Source organism: Oncorhynchus keta, chromosome 6 (genome assembly GCF_023373465.1).
Source record: "Oncorhynchus keta strain PuntledgeMale-10-30-2019 chromosome 6, Oket_V2, whole genome shotgun sequence".
NCBI lineage: Eukaryota > Metazoa > Chordata > Actinopteri > Salmoniformes > Salmonidae > Oncorhynchus > Oncorhynchus keta.
This window is the reverse complement of record NC_068426.1, coordinates 27,880,362-27,905,680: the sequence shown is the minus strand read 5'-3', so window position 1 is coordinate 27,905,680 and position 25,319 is coordinate 27,880,362. Positions and strand designations below refer to the sequence as shown.

Below are 25,319 nucleotides of genomic sequence, written 5' to 3'. Positions count from 1 at the left end.
CCCAGGACTACCTGACATGATGACTCCTTGCTGTCCCCAGTCCACCTGGCCATGCTGCTGCTCCAGTTTCAACTGGCCTGGGCCCTAGGACCATGTCCCAGGACTACCTGACATGAGGACTCCTTGCTGTCCCCAGTCCACCTGGCCATTTCCTGCTCCAGTTTCAACTGTTCTGCCTTACTATTATTCAACCATGCTGGTCATTTATGAACATTTGAACATCTTGGCCACGTTCTGTTATAATCTCCACCCGGCACAGCCAGAAGAGGACTGGCCACCCCACATATGCTCTCTCTAATTCTCTCTTTCTTTCTCTCTCTCGGAGGACCTGAGCCCTAGGACCGTGCCCCAGGACTACCTGACATGATGGCTCTTTGCTGTCCCCAGTCCACCTGACTGTGCTGCTGCTCCAGTTTCAACTGTTCTGCCTTATTATTATTCGACCATGCTGGTCATTTATGAACATTTGAACATCTTGGTCATGTTCTGTTATAATCTCTACCCGGCACAGCCAGAAGAGGACTGGCCACCCCACATAGCCCGGTTCCTCTCTAGGTTTCTTCCTAGGTTTTGGCCTTTCTAGGGAGTTTTTCCTAGCCACCGTGCTTTTACACCTGCATTGTTTGCTGTTTGGGGTTTTAGGCTGGGTTTCTGTACAGCACTTTGAGATATCAGCTGATGTACAAAGGGCTATATAAATAAATTTGATTTGATTTGATTTGATATTGGCTGGTTTGCGTAGCTTGCTCACGAGGGGGGATGTTCCAGTTGGAATCGTCCCAGTGAACAAGCACCAAACCAGCGGTAAGTTGTTGGTTGCAAAAGCACTGTACATCAAAAGTGATTTTTATACTCTCAAGTGATGATTTAAATGTACAATTTATATCAAATGGTTTGTAAATGTTATTCGAACATCACACATAAGATGCAGCGGTTTTTGGAGAATATTTGTTGTGCATTTTGTTGTAAAGAATTCCCGCCAGTACTAGCTAGCAATTTACTGTGTCTGGTGGGGGGGGTTCATATATTTTGTACAGTGCGTGAGTGCAGAGTTGGATGGTGAGACGTGCATTGCATGACGTGCAATATTGTGCCGTTCCTATCAGAATAAAGCTACATGACTGGTGTTGGAGTTCCGTGTCGATGACTGATTGTACACAACGCAAGAAGAGTACTGTTACACATACACCACAATTATTTTTTTTATTACAGGAAATTAGCCATACAACTGAAAAAATACTAAGCCTTTGGTTAAAATGTATAGAATAGCAGGAAATTAGCTCTAAAACAGCAACATTTTCTCTCAGCCGCATGGCAAAATTTGTAAAATGCCATGGATCAGCAATAAAATTGCTAATTTTTCTCTGCCCCATGGCAAAAAATACAATGCAGTGGCTCCCGCGAAACTACGCTAAACCGCTGCATTTACTCAAATGTTAGACCATATAATAGGTTTATGGGTTTGCTGACTCAATTCATTAGGAGTACTGGAATGCATGAAACTATAGATACGCTTTTTCAATGTATTTTATCATTTAAGTAGCCAGCCCATAGTCGCCCACAACAGCTTTGTGCGAATATGCGGACACTATATCTCAGGGTTTTACACAAAGGTGCATGACATGACAGGCGGAGGATGGCTCGAAGTACCGAGGATACTAGCGCGTCACTGACATCTTTAACAAAAGCCTTCAGAGGAGTCAGAAACGATGAAACCTGGTTGGAAAAGTTACTCTTCTTTGTTTTTTTCATTTTACAACGACGATAATATTTAAGGTAAGGACGCACATACATTTGACATACGAAAAATAATATGTTGTCTTGTCACCAATTGTTTGCATACTTGACACCGGCTGAATATGCCGGTCATTGTTGATGCCACCTGTCGACGTTTTGGTTACCACTTTTTTGTTTCGTAACATAATTAACTGTTCTGTTATTGACATAGTCTTAAGTTCTCACTGCAAATAACTTTTTTTTACTGTTCTTAACATATTCAATTCAAGCAATTTGGTACGATTGCATTTGATCATTACAATGAAGGCTATTGATGATGATACGAAGTTGATTTGCTTAACCACAGGAGGAAATACTGGCATCCAACTAATATAAGGATTACATCAAATTAAACCACCATTTTAAATAAAGTTTAATTAGATTTAGTCATATTCTTTAATTAACATATGTTTGGTTTAGATGGAGAGGTGAATCCAACATATCAATGATTCATTTGTAGACAAACTGGAATTAAAACCGGTCGTAAGTCAGTGGCACAGATGCAACTATCCAAATGTTGATATTTGGTTGCATTGACAACTTAACACAATTCAATATCTCTAAATATCATTACATTTGGAATAAACCAGATCTTGAAACCGTGGGCCTATTGTATTGTCTATTTTTAATTGAATTCTGTGTTGAATTGAAACAATAGCTGTTGATTACTTTGTATATAGGGCTAAATAGCACCCTTAAAGATATGAGTGATACAGTATGGTCACATTTCATTTGCTCTATTAAACCCTTTGGAATGAGCAGCAGTGAATCTATTTCGTTTTTAAGTGGAGATCTCTCAACAATAATTCTCAGTAGTAATTAGTACACATTAGTAATATTCAGTGACAAATAACTAAGCAGGGCAGGGCTTAGTTAAAATCCTGGATGGGATACCAAAGGGTAGCTGTAAATAGATTCTCCAGTACTTCTCCAGTAGGAGGTGCTGCCAAGCCTATAGGAAAATACTTATAGTTGATATAACGTTGTTTTAAAGGTACAAATTCAACATATTTAAACAAGATTAGGTTATGTTGAAAGTTGGTTACCATGATGACATAATGTTGGCATTGAAATTTCACCCTCAAAACAACAGTTGATTACTTTTTTTCAAATCCACTGTATTTTCCATGTAGATTCCACGTCACAATACGTAGACAAATTATGTTCAAATGCTGATTCAAACAGATTGTGCCCAGTGGGTTGTCACTTCCCCATAACCTGACAGAGTAAGAACTTCACTTTGTAAATTAATGTAGGTTCCCCATTATTGTTTATATGCATAATTATGGAATCTATGAATACAATTGGCCTGTGATAAAAGTATAGACAATTCAGTAAACTAGTAACTGGAGTTGTTGACCTGCATATGAAATTATGTAGGTCACAGGATATTATGCGTACACTATTTTGGCTGTGTGACTGTATTCAGGCATCAGATATAAACCAGATATTTATACAAACTTCTACTAGAATAGTCCCTATGGACAGACCATAATAGGATTGCATTCAGGGATTTCTTTGTTCACATTTGGTTATTCCATTATTTTATTACATCCCCTATCTTATGTGTAGTGTGTGTGAGTGGGTGTGTGTGTGGACCATATTTGACTATGGCTGATCAACAAATCTTCAGCTCAGATTTCACAGTTCCCCAGTATGATAGCATCACACATCAACCCTTTTTGATGTTAAGGTTAAGTGAATGGTATTCAATCTAAAGTCTGACCAGGCACAACTTTTATTTGCATCATTGTTTTTGATGGGGAGAGCCTTTCACGACTGGTAATCTCGTAAACACTCTTCAATTATTCTAAGTAGAATAGCAGTGACTGCTCAGAAGTTCCATGTTTTTACTCACGTTGTGCTGTACGTAATATTATGTAATCCATTGATTGGGTCATCAGTGATTGACATGAAAGGTTTCCCTTAGTGGCATCAGTTCAGTTCAGCTAAACCTAGGGTATGGCAAAGTGGGGCATTTCTACACAAAACTCTAAAATGCTATTTGGAGAACAGCAAAAACTAACAAAAATGACTCCAGCCATTAATTATCATCGCAATGTTAGGTTTACAGGTGAACGGCATATACAATGTCAACCACGACTCAACCTCATCATAAATGTACTAATTTACTTGTGGAACTGTGCATACAGTGCAACGTGACAATTTAGGCTAAGATAACTCAATCACTGTTAGCAAAACCTGCAGTTATGAACAATGCAAACCTGTACGTGTAGTGACAGTAGGCCTCTAATCAGAGACATTTCTTCTCCTTTCTTTGCACACGAAAAATGTAGCCTTTTATAAACACATGTCATGCAATTCTACTACACCTTATATGACTGGAGACATATGCAACATATTTTTTAATATGACACATTAGTAGCCTATTCTGCTGACACTGACAAACAGATCAGTAAAAATGACCTTGTCTTGAATGAAACCATCTAATCGAGACCTACTAAAAGGGGAAACACAAATTCAACAATATGATGCACATCTAGCCTGGAAAAGGACATTGTTATCCACAAAAATGTTTCCAGTGGAACTGATCCAGTGATAAAGACAGTGAATATGCACAATAAGATATGCTACTGTTCGCTCAATTGGGATATTGTTTTTTTGTTGATTGTTGATAACCAGAGACAGATGAGTATATTCTTGTCTTCTCTTTTCAGCAATAGTCATTTGCTTTCTAAACTATGTTTTTCCTACGATTTGAATTTGTGAAATATTGCGAAAGGCCTAGGCCAATTTAACTGCTTTTCACTGACTGCAGCAATTCAACAATCAGCTATGATGGCGCCGGAAGAAATGGTAGCCGTTTTACGGGCGCCTAACCAATTGTGCCATTATGTGTTTCTGCCACTGTATTTTATGGCAAAAAATAGCTTCTGGATATCAGAACAGCGATCACTCAACTTTTTCTCCAATAAGCAGGATGCACAGGATGTACTTCAGACACCCGACAAGGCCAATATCCCCGTCATTGGCAGGAGAAAGAGACCCAGGCATAGGGGACACAGGGCGGGGTACCTTGTAAGGATCCGCCGACAACGAGTGGGAAATCTGCCTTTACCATCAATATTACTTGCCATCATACAATCATTGGACGATAAATTAGACAAGGTACAATCACGAATATCCTACCAACGGGACACCAAAAACTGTAATATCTTATGTTTCACCGAATCGTGGCTGAATGACGACATGGATAACATTCAGCTGACGGGATATACGCTGCACCGGCTAGATATTCTGTATATTTAAACAACAGCTGGTGCACAAAATATGAGGAAGTCTCTAGATTTTGCTCCCCTGAAGTAGACTATCTCATGATAAGCTGTAGACCTCACTATTTGTCAAGAGAGTTTTCATCTATATTTTTCGTGGCTGTCTATTTACCACCAGAGAAGAATGCTGGCGCTAAGCCCGCACTCAGTCAGCTGTATAAGGAAATAAGCAAACAGGAAAACGCCCATCCAGAGGCGGCACTCCTCGTGGCCAGGGACTTTAATGCAGGAAAACTGAAATCAGTCTTACCTCATTTCTATCAGCATGTTAAATGTGCAACTTGAGGGGAAAAAACTCTAGATCACCTTTACTCCACACACAGAGACGCATACAAAGCTCTCCCTCGCCCCCCATTTGGCAAATCTGACCATAATTCCATCCACCTGATTCCTGCTTACAAGCAAAAACTAAAGCAGGAAGCACCAGTGACTTGGTCAATAAAGAAGTGGTCCGATGACTCAGATGCTACGCTACGGGACTGTTTTGCTAGCACAGACAGGAATATATTCCAGGATTCCTCCAATGGCATTGAGGAGTACACCACATCTGTCACTGGTTTCATCAATAAGTGCATCGATGACGTCGTCCCCACAGTGACTGTACGTACATACCCCAACCAGAAACCATGGATTACAGGCAACATCCATACTGAGCTAAAGGGTAGAGCTGCCGCCTTCAAGGAGCGGGACTCTAACCCGAACGCTTATAATAAATCCTGCTACGCCCTCAGACGAACCATCAAACAGGCAAAGCGCCAATACAGGACTAAGATTGAATCATACTACACCGGCTCCGACGCGTGTCGGATGTGGTAGGGCCTGCAAACTCTTACAGGCTGCAAAGGGAAGCACAGCCGCGAGCTGCCCAGTGACACGAGCCTACCAGACGAGCTAGATCACTTCTATGCTCGCTTTGAGGCAAGCAACAGTGAGGCATGCATGAGAGCATCAGCTGTTCTGGACGACTGTGTGATTACACTCTCCATAGCCAACGTCAACATTCACAAGGCCGCTGGGCCAGACGGATTACCAGGACAGGTGCTCCAGGCATGTGCTGACCAACTGGCAGGTGTCTTCACTGACATTTACAACATGTCCCTGATTTAGTCTGTAATACCAACATGTTTAAAGCAGACCACCATAGTCCCTGTGCCCAAGAACACTAAGGTAACCTGCCTAAATGACTACCAACCTGTAGCACCTACGTCTGTAGCCATGAAATGCTTTGAAAGGCTGCACATGGCTCACATTAACACCATTATTCCAGAAACCCTAGACCCACTCCAATTTGCATACCGCACCAACAGATCCACAGATGATGCAATCTCTATTGCACTCCACACTGCCCTTTCCCACCTGGACAAAAGGAACACCTATGTGAGAATGCTATTCATTGACTACAGCTCAGCGTTCACCACCATAGTGCCCTCAAAGCTCATCACTAAGCTAAGGACCCTGGGACTAAACACCTCCCTCTGCAACTGGATCCTGGACTTCCTGACGGGCCGCCCCCAGTTGGTGAGGGTAGGTAACAACACATCTGCCCTGCTGATCCTCAACACTGGAGCCCCTCATGGGTGTGTGCTCAGTCCCCTCCTGTACTACCTGTTCATCCACAACTGCATGGCCAGGCACGACTCCAACACCATCATTAAGTTTGCAGACGACACAACAGTGCTAGGCCTGATCACTGACAACAACGAGACAGCCTATAGGGAGGAGGTCAGAGATCTGGCCGGGTGATGCAAGAATAACAACCTATCCCTCAATGTAATCAAGACAAAGGAGATAATTGTGGACTACAGGAAAAGGAGGACCAAGCACGTCCCCATTCTCATCGACGGGGCTGTAGTGGAGCAAGTTGAGAGCTTCAAGTTCCTTGGTAAATACTTTTTTTGTCTCGAACACGTGAGAATGTGTTGAATAATTGCTTTGCTTTCCAAGATTTTGAGTGGTGCGTTATTGTGGTCATCATATTGGCAGAGTCTATAAATCATGAATGAATTAATGAATCATGAATAAGCCCTTGTAACAATGGGTCTCGTGTCCACTTCACCCAGCAGCTTTACCTCAGTGCTACTTGTTGATTTGTTTTGTTTCTTTGGGAGATGTAGCCTAATTGAAAGAGGCTTGAATTTCAGACTTCCTCTTGGAATGTCCCTGGGGGAGATTTAGCCTGAACAGGTTTCTCAATCCTCCCTTTATTGGGACAAAGAGTTGTTCCCGGGGGTTTCAATCAGCAGAGGTGAGGGTTTTTTTTTGGACCAAAGGTTTCTCACAGCATAGTCCCGGCCAGAGAGGTATGTATGTCTCTCTCTCTCATTCTAGAATCTAGACTACAAGATGCCCTAGGTATGTGCTCTGGCAGAAATGATCGGACAGACGTAGACGACATTACTACGCGGTTGGGAATGGAAGATTGTTGATGTTGTTCCCCTGCGTGCTCTCTTGACTTAAATTGTCATAGTTGCTCCAGTATAATGTATTTTCAGCAAGCTGATTGCAAAAACGTCTCCGTTTTGTAGATGGGTAACTTGATATGGATAATGGGATACAGATGTTTTGTGTGTTCTCTATAATGATATACAGTGCTGATCATTTTTGGACTTGGCCCTCTCTTTCCATCTCCTCTAAGAAGTGTGAAGCTGGGATTGGCAGTAATTGCTAAATATTTGCTTTAAAAGGTCAAATCAGCCCTCATATCACACCATTTATTGTGTCGTGGAATAGGAACTCACCTGTTCCCTGTTTATGCTTAACAAAAGAACTAGAAGGATGGCCTTTTAGGGAGTTGTTCTTCGCCACTGTGGTTCTGCCTCTGCATTGCTTACTCTTTGGGGGTTTAGGCTGGATATACCAAAAGCACTCTAATAATTGCTGATGTAAAGAGGGCTTTATGAAATAAATGTGAATATTTGGTTAATAATGAAATACCACAACCATGATTTAGATGATAATACATCTATTATTATTATGTCATGTTAAACAGGGTGAAAGGGTATATAATTAATCTTGTGTTAGATTAATCTATATTCTTTCTGTCCAGAAGATGGAAACAACAACCACTGAGAATGGAGGTGGAGGAACCAGTGGGTCAAAAGATTACAAAAAGGTATGGATTCTTTGGGCCCCGGTAATTGATTCCTAATTTATGGCACACATCTACAAATCCTGTATAATGTCCTTCTGAGTGTGAACAAGTTCCCATTGGTGAACTGAGCTTCAAGAAGGATTACTGCCATTCCTCTTAATATTGGGCAATGCTTTGCCCTCCCTGGACTGGAGATGGTGTTGTGGTTGAGCGTTACATAATGGGGCTCAGTGTGTCTGTTTGTTTGCTGATGGAGGGGCCGGAGCGGCGGATAACGTGATTAGGTAGATCAGCCACTGTGTTCAACCACACGAGAGGCATGCCGACGACTGCCCTGTAGATTCTCTGCCTTTCCATCAGTTCAGAGCGGAAATGCCAAAATCAGTTACAAAGCTACAGGTGGTCCTGGTATCCATGAGCGTGCTGACTGACATGCATCAGATGTACCTTTCAGATGTACAAAAATGGTATGGTTTGATCTGAAATCCCTACACATTATGATCAGTGTTGTAATTGATTGAGAATATTATGTTTGTGTGGTCCCAGCCAACTGCTGCTGTACTGAAAGGAGCCATCCAGTTGGGCATTGGGTATGCTGTGGGGAACCTGATATCCAAGCCTGACAGAGATGTGCTCATGCAGGATTTCTACATGGTGGAGAGTGTCTTTCTACCCAGGTACAGTACACAGCACTGGCATCACTCAGCAGGCTTATACACCCTATTCACCCTAGTGACATGAATACAGCACAAACCCTGTTAAAGAAGCAAATCTGACAAGAGTTTCCCATTGACACAGAAGTCCCTTTCACTACAAAAGTCCTACTCCAGTCTCCTCACCTCATTTAACACCTGCTCATTTCCATGTTTTCATACATTCATAGAATGTTTGGGAATGACGTAGAGTAAAGCATATGTAAACTTCGCTGACAATATAGAAAGTGGCGGTGCGTTTGGACAATTAATAACCACTGCAGTGAATAAAACCTAATTTAAAAAATCTGTCTTGTCCCGGACTGGACTCAGACCGGTACTACATAGCCAATCAGAGCAACAGTAAACCTATATGCAAATGAGCTATCTGCCACACCGGCCTGCCATCACTCACTTTGAACTGGACTGTGTGTTTACAGGCAGTAGCAACAGCACGACTTTAGATCATTAGAACGCATTCGGCAAAAGCCACAAAATACACCTGAATGAATTTCTGCAAATAAATAAAGTACCATGGGTGTCCTCTTACATTTGCGGACTTTACAGTCCTATTAATCAAACAACCATGAAAAGGTAAGCTATCTCTCCCACAGATAGCACTGTAACTTTTTTTGAACATAATGTTTCCTCCATCGTTTCTTATGACTGAAAAAGCTTCTAGACATCAGAAGAGCAATCACACACCTCGATCTGGACGAAGACATCTACTTCAATGAGTCTACGCCACAGGACATACTGCTCATCTCGAACCAGGCCCTATTCCCCGGAAGAGGAAAAAACAGCTATAGAGGTCGCAGTGCGGGTACATTGATGAGACTCCAGTGACGAGTGAATAAACTGCTCCTACCCTCTGTTCTGAGATACTCTTAATGATTGGCTATGAAAAGCCAACTGACATTTACTCCTGAGGTGCTGACCTGCTGCACCCTCGACAACCACTGTGATTATTATTATTTGACCCTGCTGTTCATCTATGAACATCTTGGCCATGTTCTGTTATAATCTCCACCCGGCACAGCCAGAAGAGGACTGGCCACCCCTCATAGCCTGGTTCCTCTCTAGGTTTCTTCCTAGGTTCTGGCCTTTTTAGTGAGTTTTTCCAAGACACCATGCAGATACCTGCATTGCTTGCTGTTTGTAGTTTTAGGCTGGGTTTCTGTAGAGCACTTTGTGACATCAGCTGATGTAAGAAGGGCTTTATAAATACATTTGATTGATTGTTCTGTTGGTGAATGTGCAATCGCTGGAGAACAATCTAGACGAGCTCAGTTTGAGACTATCCTATTAACGGAACATTAAGAACTGTAATACACTATGCTTTTCGGGGTCATGGCTGAACAAGGACATGGATAATATACAGTTAGCTGGGTTCTCCATGCATCGGCAGAACAGCAGAATCCGGTAAAATCCGTGGGGGTGGGGTGTCTCTCTTTGTCAACAAAGACTGGTGCTCATTCTAAAGGTTCTGCTCGCCTGAGTTAGAATACCTCATGATAAGCTGTAGACTATACTATTTACCAAGAGAGTTTTCATCTATATTTTTCGTAACTGTTTATTTACCACCACAAACCGATGCTGGCACTAAGACCGCACTCAACAAGCTTCATAGGGCTATAAGCAAACAAAAGAATGCTAATCCAGAGGTGGCACTCCTAGTGGCTGGTGATTTTAATGCAGGAAAATTGGAATCCGTTTTACACAAGACATTTTTCCAACAATTGTTTACAGACAGATTATTTCACTTATAATTCACTGTATCACAATTCCAGTGGGTCAGAAGTTTACATACACTAAGTTGACTGTGCCTTTAAACAGCTTGAAAAATTCCAGAAAATCATGTCATGGCTTTAGAAGCTTCTGGTAGGCTAATTGACATTATTTTAGTCAATTGGAGGTGTACCTGTGGATTGGTTTACATACACCTTAGCCAAATACATTTAAACTCAGTTTTTCACAATTCCTGACATTTCATCCAAGTAAAAATTCCCTGTTTTAGGTCAGTTAGGATCACCACTTTATTTTAAGAATGTGAAATGTCAGAATAATAGTAGAGAGTGATTTATTTAAGCTTTTATTCCTTTCATCACATTCCCAGTGGGTCAGAAGTTTATATACACCAAATTAGTATTTGGTAGCATTGCCTTTAAATTGTTTAACTTGGTTCAAATGTTTCGGGTAGCCTTCCACAAGCTTCCCACAATAAGTTGGGTGAATTTTTGCCTATGCCTCCAGACAGTCAGGTTTGTAGGCCTCCTTGCTCGAACACACTTTTTCAGTTCTGCCCACAAATTTTCTATTGAATTGAGGTCAGGTCAGCTTTGTGATGGCAACTCCAATACTTTGACTTTGTTGTCCTTAAGCCATTTTGTCACAACTTTGGAAGTGTGCTTGGGGTCATTGTCTTTTCAGGTTATATCGATATAGGACTAGTTTTACTGTGGATGTAGATACTTTGTAGCTGTTTCCTCCAGCATCTTCACAAGGTCCTGTGCTGTTGTTCTGGAATTGACTTGCACTTTTCGCACCAAAGTATGTCCATCTCTAGGAGACAGAACGCGTCTCCTTCCTGAGAGGTATGACGGCTGCGTGGTCCCATGGTGTTTATAGTTGCGTACTATTGTTTGTACAGATAAACGTGGTACCTTCAGGCGTTTGCTCCCAAGAATGAACCAGACTTGTGGAGGTCCACAATTTTTTTCTGAGGTCTTGGCTGATTTCTTTGGATTTTCCCATGATGTCAAGCAAAGAGGCAATGAGTTTAAAGGTAGGCCTTGAAATACATCCACAGGTACACCTTCAATTGACTCAAATGATGTCAATTAGCCTATCAGAAGCTTCTAAAGCCATGATATCATTTTCTGGAATTTTACAAGCTGTTTAAAGGCACAGTCAACTTAGTGTATGAACTTCTGACCCACAGGAATTGTAATACAGTCAATTATACGTGAAATAATCTGTCTGTAAACAATGGTTGGAAAAATGACTTGTGTCATGCACAAAGTAGATGTCCTAATCAACTTGCCAAAACTATAGTTTGTGAACAAGAAATTTGTGGAGTTGAAAAACAAGTTTTAATGACTCCAACCTAGGTGTATGTAAACTTCCGACTTCAACTATATATATATATATATATATAATGTACAATGTACTGTAATAGAGGTCCTGGATGGCAGGAAGCTTGGCCCCAGTGATGTACTGGGGGGTACCCACTACCCTCTGTAGCGTCTCACGATCGGATGCCGAGCAATCGTCATACCAGGCGGTGACGCAACCGGTTAGGATGCTCTCGATGGTGCAGCTGTATAACTTTTTGAGGATCGGGGACCCATGCCAATTATTTGAAGTCTCCTGAGGGGGAAAGGCGTTGTCGTGCCCTCTTCACAACTGTCTTGGTTTGTTTGGACCATGATAGTTTGTTGGTGATGTGGACATGAAGGAACTTGAAACTCTCTACCCGCTCCCCACAGCCCCGTTGATGTGAATGGGGTCATGTTCGGCCCTCCTTTTCCTGTAGTCCATGATCAGCTCCTTTGTCTTGCTCAAGTAGAGGGAGAGGTTGTTGTCCTGGCACCACACTGCCAGGTTTCTGACCACCTCCCTATAGGCTGTCTTAAGAACAAGAGGAGACTAAGCACGCACCCCTGAGGGGGCCCCCGTGTTGAGGATCAGCGTGGCAATGTGTTGTTGCCTACCCTTACCACCTGGGGCGACCCGTCAGGAAGTCCAGGATCCAGTTGTTTAGTCCCAGGGTCCTTAGTGATGAGCTTTGTGGGCACTATGGTGTTGAACGCTGAGCTGTAGTCAATGAACAGCATTCTCACATAGGTGTTCCTTTTGTCCAGGTGGGAAAGGGCAGTGAGAAGTGAGATTGAGATTGCGTCATCTGTGGATCTGTTGGGGCGGTATGCAAATTGGAGTGGGTCTAGGGTTTCCGGGATGATGGTGTTGATGTGAGCCATGACCAGCCTTTCAAAGCACTTCATGGCTACCGATGTGAGTGCTACTGGGCGGTAGTCCTTTAGGCATGTTACCTTCGCTTGAAATCAATCAATCAAATGTATTTATAAAGCCTTTTTTACATCAGCAGATGTCACAAAGTGCTATACAGAAACCCAGCCTAAAACCTCAAACAGCAAGCAATGCAGATGTAGAAGCATGTAGGTATTACAGACTCGGTCAGGGAGAGGATGAAAATGTCAGTGAAGACACTTGACCCAGACATGCGTGACCTTCGAAGCTTCACTGAAAGATGCACATCTGTTGTGACATCTGTTATCGCACAGCTGATGCTTCTTGTATACTTCAATACTTTCCTTGTAGTGGTCCATCACTCAGTCATTGCTCCCTCAGAGAGCTATTTAGGTAGCCTAGCGGTTAAGAGCGATGGGCCAGTAACCGAAAGGTCGCTGGTTTGAATGCCTGAGCCGGCAAGGTGGAAAAATCTGCTGTTCTGCCCTTGAGTAAGGCAGTTACACTGTGCCGTGGACTTCGTTAAAGGCAGCCCCCCGCATCGCTCTGATTCAGAGGTGTTGGGTTAAATGCAGAATACACATTTAGGTTGAATGCACACCGTTGTGCAACTGACTAGGTATCCCTTATAATGTTTTAGAAATGACCAGAACCAACTTACTAGCCCATGTCAGCTAATGTTTTTTTATCTAGGCTTTTTAACCCATTTTTTTGTTCCCCAATGATGGAAGGGGGGCCCCGAGTGGAAACGTTTGGGAACTGCTGCTCTAACTGATACATTTGTGTACTGTGCCCTGTTCTATTGGGATGCAAATGTATGTATTTTCAGTGGTAAATTAGTGTTTGTATATGGATGTATAGGGCTGCTGTTATACACTGATAACACTGATCTGTTTGTGTGATAACGCTTGTGTTGTCAGTGAGGGGAGCAACATGACCCCAGCGCACCACTTCCCAGACTTCCGCCTCAAAACCTACGCCCCTCTCGCCTTCCGCTACTTTAGGGAGCTCTTTGGCATCAAAGCAGATGACTACCTGGTTAGTGTGGAAAGCCCTTTACAGAAAACACTCCTACACACCATGTGCTTCTCTGATAATACAGCATACAATCATGTAGTAATACACCCCATTAGAGTTGTCTGATCTATAAGTAAGAGCACAGTGTTCACACTGGGCACAGATGTCATTTCATTGTCTAGTTTGGATTTACATTTGAGTTGTCAACTAATGTGAATTCAATGTGAAATCAACAAAACATTTCACCATGTCATTGGATTTAGTTTAAAAGTTGGGTGAAAAAATTACAATTCCCTTACGTTGATGCCTTTTTTCAAATCCAATCAGTTTTCTATGTTAATTCAACATCATCACATTTACATTTTTGGGTTGAAATTAGTTCGAAACAATGTTAATTCAAACAGTTTTTGCCCATTGGGTTTGTTTTGTTATTTGAAAACTGCCATGTTGCTGTCCTGTCTATATGAATGCATGCTATTGGCTCTTCCTGTATGAATTCCAGTACTCCATCTGTAATGAGCCTCTGATCGAGCTGTCCAACCCCGGGGCCAGCAGTTCCTGGTTCTACCTGACCAGCGACGATGAGTTCATCATTAAGACAGTGCAGCATAAAGAGGCTGAGTTCCTGCAGAAACTCCTTCCTGGTTACTACATGGTGAGCCCCTCCCTTAACACAAACACCATTCCTGGCATAATAAATAGGGCAACTCCTATCAGTTCTAATGCCTTCAGGATACTCTTATTCAGAGATTGTAAAGTTTAATTTAAATGTTGGCAACGTGTGAACTATTCTCAGATGTATCTCTTTTTCCATCTTGTTTTATTTCAGAATCTGAATCAGAACCCGAGGACACTGCTCCCTAAGTTCTACGGCCTGTACTGCATCCAGTGTGCCGGGGTCAACATCCGTCTGGTGGTGATGAACAACGTGTTGCCCAGGGCCCTCCAGATGCACTACAAATACGACCTGAAGGGCTCCACCTACAAACGCCACGCCTCGTGCAAGGAACGCGCCAAGCTCTCACCGACCTTCAAAGACCTGGACTTCCAGGAGATGCTTGAGGGCCTGCACTTTGATGGCGACACGTACAGTGCCTTAATGAAGACACTGCAGAGGGACTGCAGGGTGAGGCCGCTTGCAGTAGATTCACTTACTTATTGGTATTGAATATTCAAAACATGAAGGCTAGTCAAGTGTGTGTTGTTAGAGGGACATTTTAGTTCCTTCAATAGCATTTGGTTGGATATTTCTCATTGAACTTTGAACCCTCATTGGCAATCATGTTACATAAGGATGACTGGCCTCTTCTCCATCACCATTGAGCCCTTCTGAATGACTGCATTATTACTCAACAGAGGAACTGGACATGTGGTAGGTAGGCAGCAGCACAGTAAGCTAACTCAGGCATTGTTAAGGCCTTTGTTTAGAGGAGTTATAGTGTCACATCAGTGATGGTCAGAAGCAATGTTCCCTCTAAGCTGTGCACGAGATTGAACTTCACTCAATTTTCTACAGTTTTCCCCTTGAGTTATAGCACTATCAACATTTCGCTCTATGTGGGAATTGTGATTGAATCAATGCAATATTAGCCACATATACAGACCGGTGCGCCATAACCAATCTTCTTCTATGGTATGATGGCATTCTCAACAATTAGATGTGCATTCCGTCACCTACTGTGCAGGTGCATAATAAGGATCCCAAAAAAGGAAATAATGTGGGTAAAAATAAATCAAATATCGTACAAACTATCAAAAAATAAATGAACAAAATCAACCTTCTTTTCTGTAAAACACTCATTCTAATCAGGTGCCCACACAGGTTCAGAAGACTCCTGTGAGGGTGGGACATTTCCTAGAGACATTAGTCCTTGCAGTGCTTCTGCTGTGCAGTGCTTCAGCACTCCAAAAACGTATCGGCTGCAGATAAAATTACAATTGTGCTGTACAATTAATCACTGTGGCTATAAATGCCACAAAATCCATATTCTTTACAATGAGTATATCCAGATCACTCAATTTACTTAAAACACTAACAACTGGTTGCGATGCATCCACCGCAATATCTTCAACACTGTTGCCTCTTGACCTTTTGAGTCTCTTCACGCCTCCACATAGGAGAACCGGTACACAGCTCTGATCCTTGACACCTCAAACCTCGTTCACCCTAACAGGGCACTCAAGAAAGTCCAGAGTATGAACCCCACCACAGTTGCAACATTTTCCATTCACCGATTCTTCAATAGCATACTTCTCCCATCTGCAAACATTTCACACGTGCCCATATCCTTTACAATTCCCACACTGTAATGGTTTGGACACAAATGCTCCTTTGGCAGGCGCCCTGCTCCGAAGAGCAATACAGGTTACTTCTGACGTGGGCAATTTTGCCAGATGCAGTGGACGCTTCTGTTCTTCGACACAATTAACCAAAACAAGTCACCTTGATTGAATCCACCTTTCCCACTGCTTTCTTCACAGTCCTCGATATTACAAATGGATTTCCCAAATGAAACTCCTTGTCCAAAAAATACAGTCCAATAAGAAATTAATTATTGGGCTGGTCTTCTACTATAGCTTTTGCTCGTTTTGTTCCATTCTTTGATTTCACTATTTTCCATTCATTATCCCGCACTTTCAGATTCAAGCACAGTCTCCATTTCCCCACCTAACCACCTAGGGCCTTCCCACCATAACCAATCAGAGCTGCAGTAGGCCTATATGCGAATAGCCATTGCCATATATGGATCTGTACCATTCACTTTGAACTGGACTTTGTTTAGACTACAGTATGAGCGGTTGTGAGTAGATTTGCTTGTTTTGAGAACAAAGTGAGAGCTGCATGTAGCCAGGTGTGCAGATGTGTTCATATTCTTTGCTAGTTGGTGAGTTATTAGCCCAGTTATAGCTCATTTCTAGTAAACAATAGGGGAGTGGCTGTTTCCAACGAGCACAAAATGTGTGCATTTCTAGCCATCTTTGAAAAGCCAGTCAGGTAAAGAGTTTTTTTTTATGTCTTAAAGGGGAAGTTCTGTATTTTAAGACGGTCTTGAATAAGCTAAGCAGCCAATAGGCAGAGCGTAGCATAATTTGTCTTATTCTTTGTAATAATGGCATTAGAATAATAATACATTTTATTTTGTAAAGTGGTTTCTTGCATCACACAACATTTTCAGTCACCTCCTTGTCTGAAGGACAAGTGGATTAACAGGTGAATGTCAAGCCCTCATGTTTTTTTTTCAAAAGTCTCATGGAATGTAGGCATTGAACACCACATGTTGGCTGCTACTGTAGGCTGAATGATAGAACAGGTATTTCCATGTTAACATTTTAACATGGAAATACCTGTTCTATCATTTTGTGCTTTTTTTCTCCATTGCTTTTGATCAAATAGCCACAGTAACCTACTTGGCAACTGTTGAAACTGTAACTTTAATAGTGGGTACAGCCTCAGAGTTCACAGGAAACACGTGCCGGAAGTTGCTCAGAATTTTCACAATGTTCAAGTTTGCGCTCAGCAGACAAGAAATGTGCTCAGTGGCGAAAAAAATAGAGTGAACATTGGTCAGAAGGCTAGAGGTTTAATTGTGTTTGGTTTGCTAATCCATCTTTGGTGGCTAGTTTGACAGAACTTTCGGCATGGGTGGTAGTTGAAGGTCACGTGGAGTGGTCAGTTAAGAGGATTGTTGAGAATTTAAGTGGGAACAAAATGTGGTCATGTTTGCTTTGGTCATGTGGCCTTTTATGTTCCTGTCATCTTAATGTGTGTGTGTGGATTGTGTGGTCATGTGACGGTCAGGTCCTGGAGAGCTTTAAGATCATGGACTACAGCCTCCTGCTGGGGGTGCATGTGCAGGACAAGAAGTGTCTGGACAGGGGGGCCAGGGCGGACAGTAAGCGCCTCAATGGCCAGAGGGTCCTCTACTCCACCGCCCTGGAGTCCATCCAAGGGGAAGGGGACGGCAAGGTTGCAAAGCCAGTGGCCGACGATGACACGTGAGAGAACATTCACCTTCATAAGGCCCTTTCACCAATGACATATCACTGACTTCACAATGAGTAATTGTAAACATTAGTGCATTGTATTATTCACACCCTAATTCAGTCACACACTGCATAGCAGCTGTGTGAGATGTAAATTCATTTTTTTTATCCATTAGAATGGGTGGAATTCCAGCTAAACACAAAGATGAGAAGCTGCTGATCTTCTTAGGGATCATTGACATCCTCCAGTCCTACCGGTGAGGACTTTTTGTGGAACCACTGTCGTCATTTCCATCAAGACAAACGTATCAATGTTACACAAAACATAAATGATCTTTGTAACACCTGTGCTTCTTTTTAAGGTTCATCAAGAAGGTGGAGCATTCCTGGAAAGCCCTCGTACACGATGGGGTAGGCTACAGTGTGTGTGTGTGATTGTATTCATATTCCATTTTGCTCTCATAGCGGCCGGACACCTGTGTATCTTTGTGTTTCAGGATACAGTGTCAGTTCACAGGCCCGGTTTCTATGCAGACAGATTTTTGAAGTTCATGGGCGGCACTGTATTCAAAAATATCCGTCGTAAGTGACTTCTTTCACTTAAACATCCTCAATATGACCTTATATATTTCCCCATTCCTTTTCTTCGTAATTTCACTAATGCTCTCTGTTTATCTCTCTCCCACTCTCTCTCAGCTCTAAGAGGAGCATCCTCCAAGAGGAAGAGGAGCTCCATCCATGCGATGAGGTCAGCCTCCCAGGAGGTACTGTCCCCCCAAAAGGAGGAGAAGAAGGACGAGAGAAAGGCCCAAAGCATGGAGAGCCTGGGCGGACAATGTAGTCACCCTTTATTTTTTTTAAAGACACAACCCACAATCTATTGGGCCTGTACACACGACATGCACTCTCTGCTTTATCCTTTGATGTTTTTTTTGTATTTCTCTGTTTTGTTCAACAGTAATGAGTTCCTCCAAGCACCCTGACCTAGTCCTACTTCCGAAATGTTTAAATCAGGCTGTTTCCTCATCCTCCTCCACTCTTGAGAAGATCAAGAAAGACCTTGAGGAGCACCTTGAGGAGCACCTGGAGAATAGGTACAGTGTCGACTGCACATTAAATCTTTACACCTTCCCCACTTATCACAAACTGGTTGAGTCAACATTGTTTCAGTGTCTTTTGTCAACTTATTGTGACGTGGAATCTACATGGAAAATACATTGGATTTGAAAAAAAGTAAACTGTTGTTTTGAGGGTGAAATTTCAACCACCAGAATACGTATGTCATATTTATAACCAATGTTCAACATAGACAAACTGTATAAAATATGTTGAATTTGTACATTTGACACAATGTCAGATCTCCAGTGTAATATCCACTGTCAGAAAAAGAAAAAAATAGGCTGGGCAGCACTTCCTACTGGAGAATTGATCTACAACTATTGATTTAGTCTCCCATCCAGGGTTTTAACCAAGCCCAGCCTAGATTTGATATTTATCACTGATTACTACCAATGTGTTATCATGAGAATAATTATTGAGAGATCTCTTCTCTATATTCACTGTTTCTATCGAGGTCATTCCAAAGCGTAGGTTTAACAGAGTAAATCAAATGTAACTATACAGTGCCTTCAGAAAATATTCATATCACATTTTGTTACAGCCTGAATTCATAATGGATTAAATATATGTGTTTTCTCACCGATCTACAAACAATACCCCAGAATGACAGTGAAAACATGTTTTTAGAAATGTTTGCAAATGTATTGAAAATTAAATATAGAAATATCTCATTGACTCAGGGGTATTCACACCCCTGAGTCAATACTTTGTAGAAAGAAGTAGCTTTGGCAGAGTCTTTCTGCGTAAGTCTGAGAGTATGTGCCTATTATTATTTTCAAAATTCTTCATGCTCTGTCAAATTGGTTGTTGATCATTGCCTGACAACCATTTTCAGGTCTTGCCATAGATTTTCAAATACATTTAAGTCAAAACTAACTTGTCTACTCAGGAACATTCACGGCCTTTTTGGTAAGCAACTCCAGTGTAGATTTGACCTTGTGTGTTAGGTTATTGTCCTGCTGAAAGGGGAATTCCTCTCCCAGTGTCTGGTGGAAAGCATATTTTGCCTGTGCTTACGTTTTTGCCTGTGCTTAGCTCCATTCCCTTTCTTTTTCATCCTGAAGAACTCCCCCGTCCTTAACAATTACAAGCATATCCATAGCATGATGCAGCCACCACTATGCTTAAAAATATGGAGAGTGGTCCTCAGTAATGCTTTGTATTTGATTTTACCCAAACATAATACTTTGTATTCAGGACAAAAAGTGAATTGCTTTGACACATTTTTTCACAGTATTACTTTAGTGCCTTTTTGCAAACTGGATGCATGTTTTGGAATATTTGTATTATGTACAAGCTTCCTTCTTTTCACTCTGTAAATGAGTTTAGTGTTGTGGAGAAACAACATTGTTGATCCATCTTCAGTTTTCTCCTATCACAGCCATTAAACTCTGTTTTTAAAGTCACCATTGGCCTCATGAGGAAATCCATAAAGGGTTCCTTCCTCTCCGGCAACATAGTTAGGAAGGACGCCAGTATCTTTGTAGTGACTGGGTGTATTGATACACCATCCAAAGTGTAATTAATATCTTCACCATGCTCAAAGGGATATTCAATGTCAGTTTCTTTCTTCTTCTTTTTTTTACAATAGGTGCCCTTTGCGAGGCAATGGAAAACCTCCCTGGTCTTTGTGGTTGTATCTGTGTTTGTAATTCACTGCTCGACTGAGGGACCTTACAGATAATTGTACAGTATGTGTGGGGTACAGAGAAGGTAGTCATTCAAAAATCATGTTAAAGCACTATTGTGAGTCCATGCAACTTATTATGTGACTTGTTAAGCACATGTTTACTGCTGAACTTATTTAGGTTTGCCATAACATAGGGGTTGAGTACATAATTCGACTTTGCCGTTATTGTGTGTAGGCCAGCGACAAAAAAAACAAAATGTAATCAATTTTAAATTCAGGCTGTAACACAGTTGGGGGGTGTGAATACTTTCTGAAGGCAATAAGTCATATCATCAATTATACTATTTAGGCCTACAAAGCATTTGCAAATTCATCAAGTTATTGTTTCATTTTAACCCAGGGTTCAATTTAGATATTTTTTTGAGATGGAGACGTGAATCCAACATATCAATTTGTAGACAAACTGGAAATGAATTACAACACAACCAAATATCAACATTTTGAAGAAGATCTTCTGCTTGGATAGTTCCATATGTGCCACTGACTTAGTCTGGTTTAAAATCTAGTTCGTCTACAAATTAATATGTTGGATTAACATCTCCATCTCAACCAAAAATCTAAGTTTAAGCACTTTAAATATACGTTTGATTTAGTTCTATTATTTAACTTTGATTCTTGGTTGAGATGGAGACGTGAATCCAACATATCATTCATTTGTTGACAAACTGGGAATAAAGCCAGACTGGGTCATTGGCACAAAGATGCATCTCCTTCAAATGTTTATTTGGTTGTGTTGACAACCAAACACAAATAGCCTGTTACCTCGTCGACAAGTTAACAAATTATAAATTGGATTTACGTCTCCAGCTGAACCAAAAATAAACGTTTAAGAATAGGATTATGCCAGTTGCTCAGATTAATGTATCCAAGGATTAGATATCCTTTAAATGTTGATATTTGGCTGTGTTGTCAACCAAACACAATTCAATAATATTTTTCTAATAGTCAATAGCCTAAAGTTAATGCTATCTTACAAACTAATGTAACAGTATTTATTCAACTTTAAAATGAGTAACACATCCATTTTGAGGTTAGTCTAGTGTAACTATAATTGTCTTATGTGATCATAGAAAGCATGCATGTTCAAGGTGGCATGCAAAGGTCTCAGGTGTCACGTCTGACCGTAAGAGATCCTTTTATTCTCTATGTTTGTTTGGTCAGGGTGTGACTCGGGTGGGAAAGTCTATGCTTTCTGGTTCTTTGTTTTTGGCCGGGTATGATTCTCAATCAGGGACAGCTGTCAAACCTTGTCTCTGATTGGGAATCATACTTAGGCAGACTTTTTTTTTTTCCTTTTCTCATTTGTGGGTTGTTGTCTTCCCTTAATGCATGTAGAGACTTACGGAGCTTCACGTTAGTTTTTGTTGTTTTGTTGGCGACATTTAAAAAATAAAGAAAAATGTACGCTCACAACGCTGCACCTTGGTCCGGTCATTTTCAAGACGACGCACGTAACAGCAGGTCTGTGGAGATCTTAACAATTGCTATAATAATCTGTGCAGAATCTCAAACATCATTGATCACTTGCACTATGTGCTTTTAATGTAATCTCAACTGCAATCCAGGTCATTTGGTTGTGCACAGTGATCACACTTTAAGTTGTTATATAAATAAAAAATAAAAAAGATCTGACATTGTATTCCCATTTGAATTTTGTAGTTTTAAATGGTTGAAAGCATAGTGATAACACATTGGGAATTTAACAAACATCTGGCTGTCTTTTTGAGTGGCTGAATAAAGGTTGAAATCTCAATGGTCAACGTCTCAACCAAATAATACCCAAATTTCCATGTTGAAATGATGCGGTGTGCCCAGTGGGTCCTCACCCTGATTGTACACCGCACCACTTCATATACACCAGACCTCACCCACTCCTTATCCACCTTAGCACCCTTATACCTTTCGAGGCTCACCCCTTGATGGAACCAACAGTTTGTTCTGTTAGACAGTGATGGAGTTATGTATCTCTGTTGTCCATTGTAACTCTTCCCACCGTCTCCTCAGTGATAACCATTGTGACTCCAGTGCAAATGTGGCCCTGGATGACACGGTCCCCTCTCCCCATACCCAGGGCAGTCCAGACTCTACGCAATGTCTACTTGGTGGGTGTACAAGATGCACTATGCATTTAGTTAGGAGTCATTATATGTTTAATAGTGTCTATGACATCATCACTTCTGCTTGTCTCTATGATATCATAAATATTCCATGCCCTTTGTAAGGTCACTGATAGTGTCGCTCTGTGACATCATCGCTAAATTAGCTCCTATGTATGACATCACTAAGATGTATTTAGACATTTCCCAAATGTCCTTTTCAATGTCTGTCTCCGACATCATCAGCATCGTTTTATGTTCTTCTCTTTTACCAATCCTCTCTGTGAAATCCCTGTTTGTTTGGTAATCTATGACATCTCCAACATCTCCTCTCTGTTACATCTCTGATTCTCAACCTCTTATGTTCTAGTGAAGACGGGTGGAAGAAGATGAAAAGTCCATCCCACAGCATCACTAAATAGATAATGATCTCTTTAAGCATCAACTGCACATAAAAACGCTATTATGACAGTGCTCCAATACAGACTGTCCTGCCTTTTGAAGTCATGACCTGCACTTTAAAGCACCTTTCTCCTGCTACCGTACACTTCGCTGCTACTTTAAAATCAGGGACAATCCTGAGGTTTTCGAATGGAGATTACTAGCAACAGTCACCTTGTGGAACATGCCAAATCACTTCTATTCAATGCTTCTCTAGCAAAGCTCTATTTGTATGCACATCCATGTGATTGATTATGGATTTTAATGTTGAAATATCACTAATGACAATGTTCAAATCTCTGAGGCTGGATTCCTGAAAAAATGTCATCTGTAAATGTTATTTGATTAAATAGGAAGCATTTAAAAAATATATATATACATGCATAAAGATACAGAATTTAATGAAAATAAATCTAGAACAAGTACAAGAAAATACTGTATTGGGCAAATGCTTTAGTTACATGACATACTGTTGAGACTCCCGAAATCAACCCATTAAGCCATATCACAATCAGTGCAGTAGACCTTGGACACCAGTGAACACAAAATGTAGTGGGGACTTAAGGCTTGCACACATCGCACCGAATGTGGTTCTAGCATTCGTCTGCCAATCGTTCAGCACGCTGTGTTTTAGGGACCACCCGCTGTACATGTTTGACTGCCAAAACATTTATGGCGATTCTACATGTAAAATTGATTCGCAGTTGTTTTGAAAAGTACATTCAGACGTGCTAAATAGTCCTACTCTTGGCCAGCAAAGGCTATCGGTGTGTCTGAGCTCTTAGTTGCCCATCAATGTTCCATGCATTGAATTAGTCAAGATTGTAAAAACAATGCCATGGTTAAAGAATACCTTCGAAGGCCTATGTTATGTAGCTAAAGACATGTGATTATACCATATCACGAAGTGTCTTCCTTTCATGATCACACATTTTATAATGCATTTCATATAGGTGTAGGCCTTTTAATGATCAGGCATGATTATACATTTTATTTGTTTTAAAATGATGTATTTCAAGATCTTTTTTTTTTTAAATGTACAGTTGGCATAATATGTATATTGTATTTTAAAATAATTAGTCTTCTATAAGTATTTGTCTGTCAAATAAAATCAGATTTTATGCCGTAGCATTGTATGTTTCCATCTCTAAATTCTCTATCATTGCCATGCCCATAAATGATCAATAGGGGGCACAATGTGTATAGAATTACTGATCTCTGTTTCTTTCCTCATCGAGGATTATGTTATGATAGATGCAAACACTATCAATATTCCATATAGAAGCTTTTTCAGTGAAACTAAACATAGAAAATATATACATTTCATCTGTTCATGTGAGTTTAAAAATTTTGGGTTTGAATGGGGACTCCCGTTCTATTCATTCTATCAAGGCTATCAACATACCTGTGTAATTTTTTATTCTATCCGATAACTGAAATTCAGATAGATAATCTTAGAAAAACTAGGCCCTGGTGATTCACAGCCAAGTCCTCCCGGGTCACGCCTTAAGAATGGGCTGTTGTGGCTTCAAAAGTTGTTTTCAGTATCTGGAGATGCACAGGAAAATTCAAAAGGCTTCCATCGATCACAGTTTGGAGACCACTACATTTATACACATCAGGGAATCTCACTACTACAATATTCTATGGACATTGCAGGCCAATGCTATCAATATACCCTGTTTGAAAACAATGAACCCATCCATGATTTTCAAATGCAGAAACGCAACAGCTGACATCACGGAAACATACAACAGGCTATCAACATACAGTGCATTCGGAAAGTATTCAGACCTCTTTATTTTTTCCACATTTTGTTATATTACAGCCTTATTCTAAAATTGATTTGTTTTTTTACACCTTATCAGTCTACACACAATATCACATAATGACAGAGCAAAACGTTTAAAAAACAACATTTTTGCATTTGTATTAAAAATACACATCTGATCGTATTTACTTAAGTATTCAGACCCTTTCCTCAGTCATGTGTTGAAGCACCTTCAATTGAAGCACCAAATCAATTTAATTTAAGCACAGGTGGAATCCAATCAAGTTGTCGAAACATCTCAAGGACCATCAATGGAAACAGGATGCACCTAAGCTCAATTTCGAGTCTCATAGCAAAGG

General features: G+C 41.0%; 1 protein-coding gene across 3 annotated transcripts; it reads left to right on the top strand.

Moving 5' to 3' along the window:
• The first annotated feature begins 1,350 nt into the window (after positions 1–1,350).
• On the top strand, positions 1,351–24,317 carry LOC118385335 (phosphatidylinositol 4-phosphate 5-kinase type-1 beta-like). Of its 3 annotated transcripts, none has more exons than XM_035772397.2 (14): positions 1,351–1,776; positions 8,119–8,181; positions 8,707–8,837; positions 13,763–13,880; positions 14,362–14,514; positions 14,689–14,985; positions 17,659–17,855; positions 18,020–18,100; positions 18,206–18,254; positions 18,341–18,425; positions 18,540–18,680; positions 18,802–18,937; positions 22,657–22,754; positions 23,124–24,317. In XM_035772397.2, exons 2-14 carry the CDS (start codon positions 8,119–8,121, stop codon positions 23,168–23,170), a joined length of 1,596 nt encoding a protein of 531 aa, XP_035628290.1. In that variant the 5' UTR covers positions 1,351–1,776; the 3' UTR covers positions 23,171–24,317. The 3 variants fall into 3 exon arrangements, with proteins under 3 accessions (XP_035628290.1, XP_035628289.1, XP_035628291.1); XM_035772396.2 differs by having other exon boundaries at positions 8,116–8,181; XM_035772398.2 differs by having other exon boundaries at positions 1,353–1,776; positions 8,116–8,181; positions 23,119–24,317.
• The last annotated feature ends 1,002 nt before the right edge of the window (positions 24,318–25,319 follow it).

Excerpts from the sequence above, each read along its gene's own strand:
- LOC118385335 (XM_035772397.2), top strand. The coding sequence starts at position 8,119 with ATGGAAACAACAACCACTGAGAATGGAGGTGGAGGAACCAGTGGGTCA. Across the intron at positions 13,881-14,361 it reads TCAAAGCAGATGACTACCTG|TACTCCATCTGTAATGAGCC; the intron begins GTTAGTGTGGAA and ends TATGAATTCCAG. Across the intron at positions 17,856-18,019 it reads CCAGTGGCCGACGATGACAC|AATGGGTGGAATTCCAGCTA; the intron begins GTGAGAGAACAT and ends TTTATCCATTAG.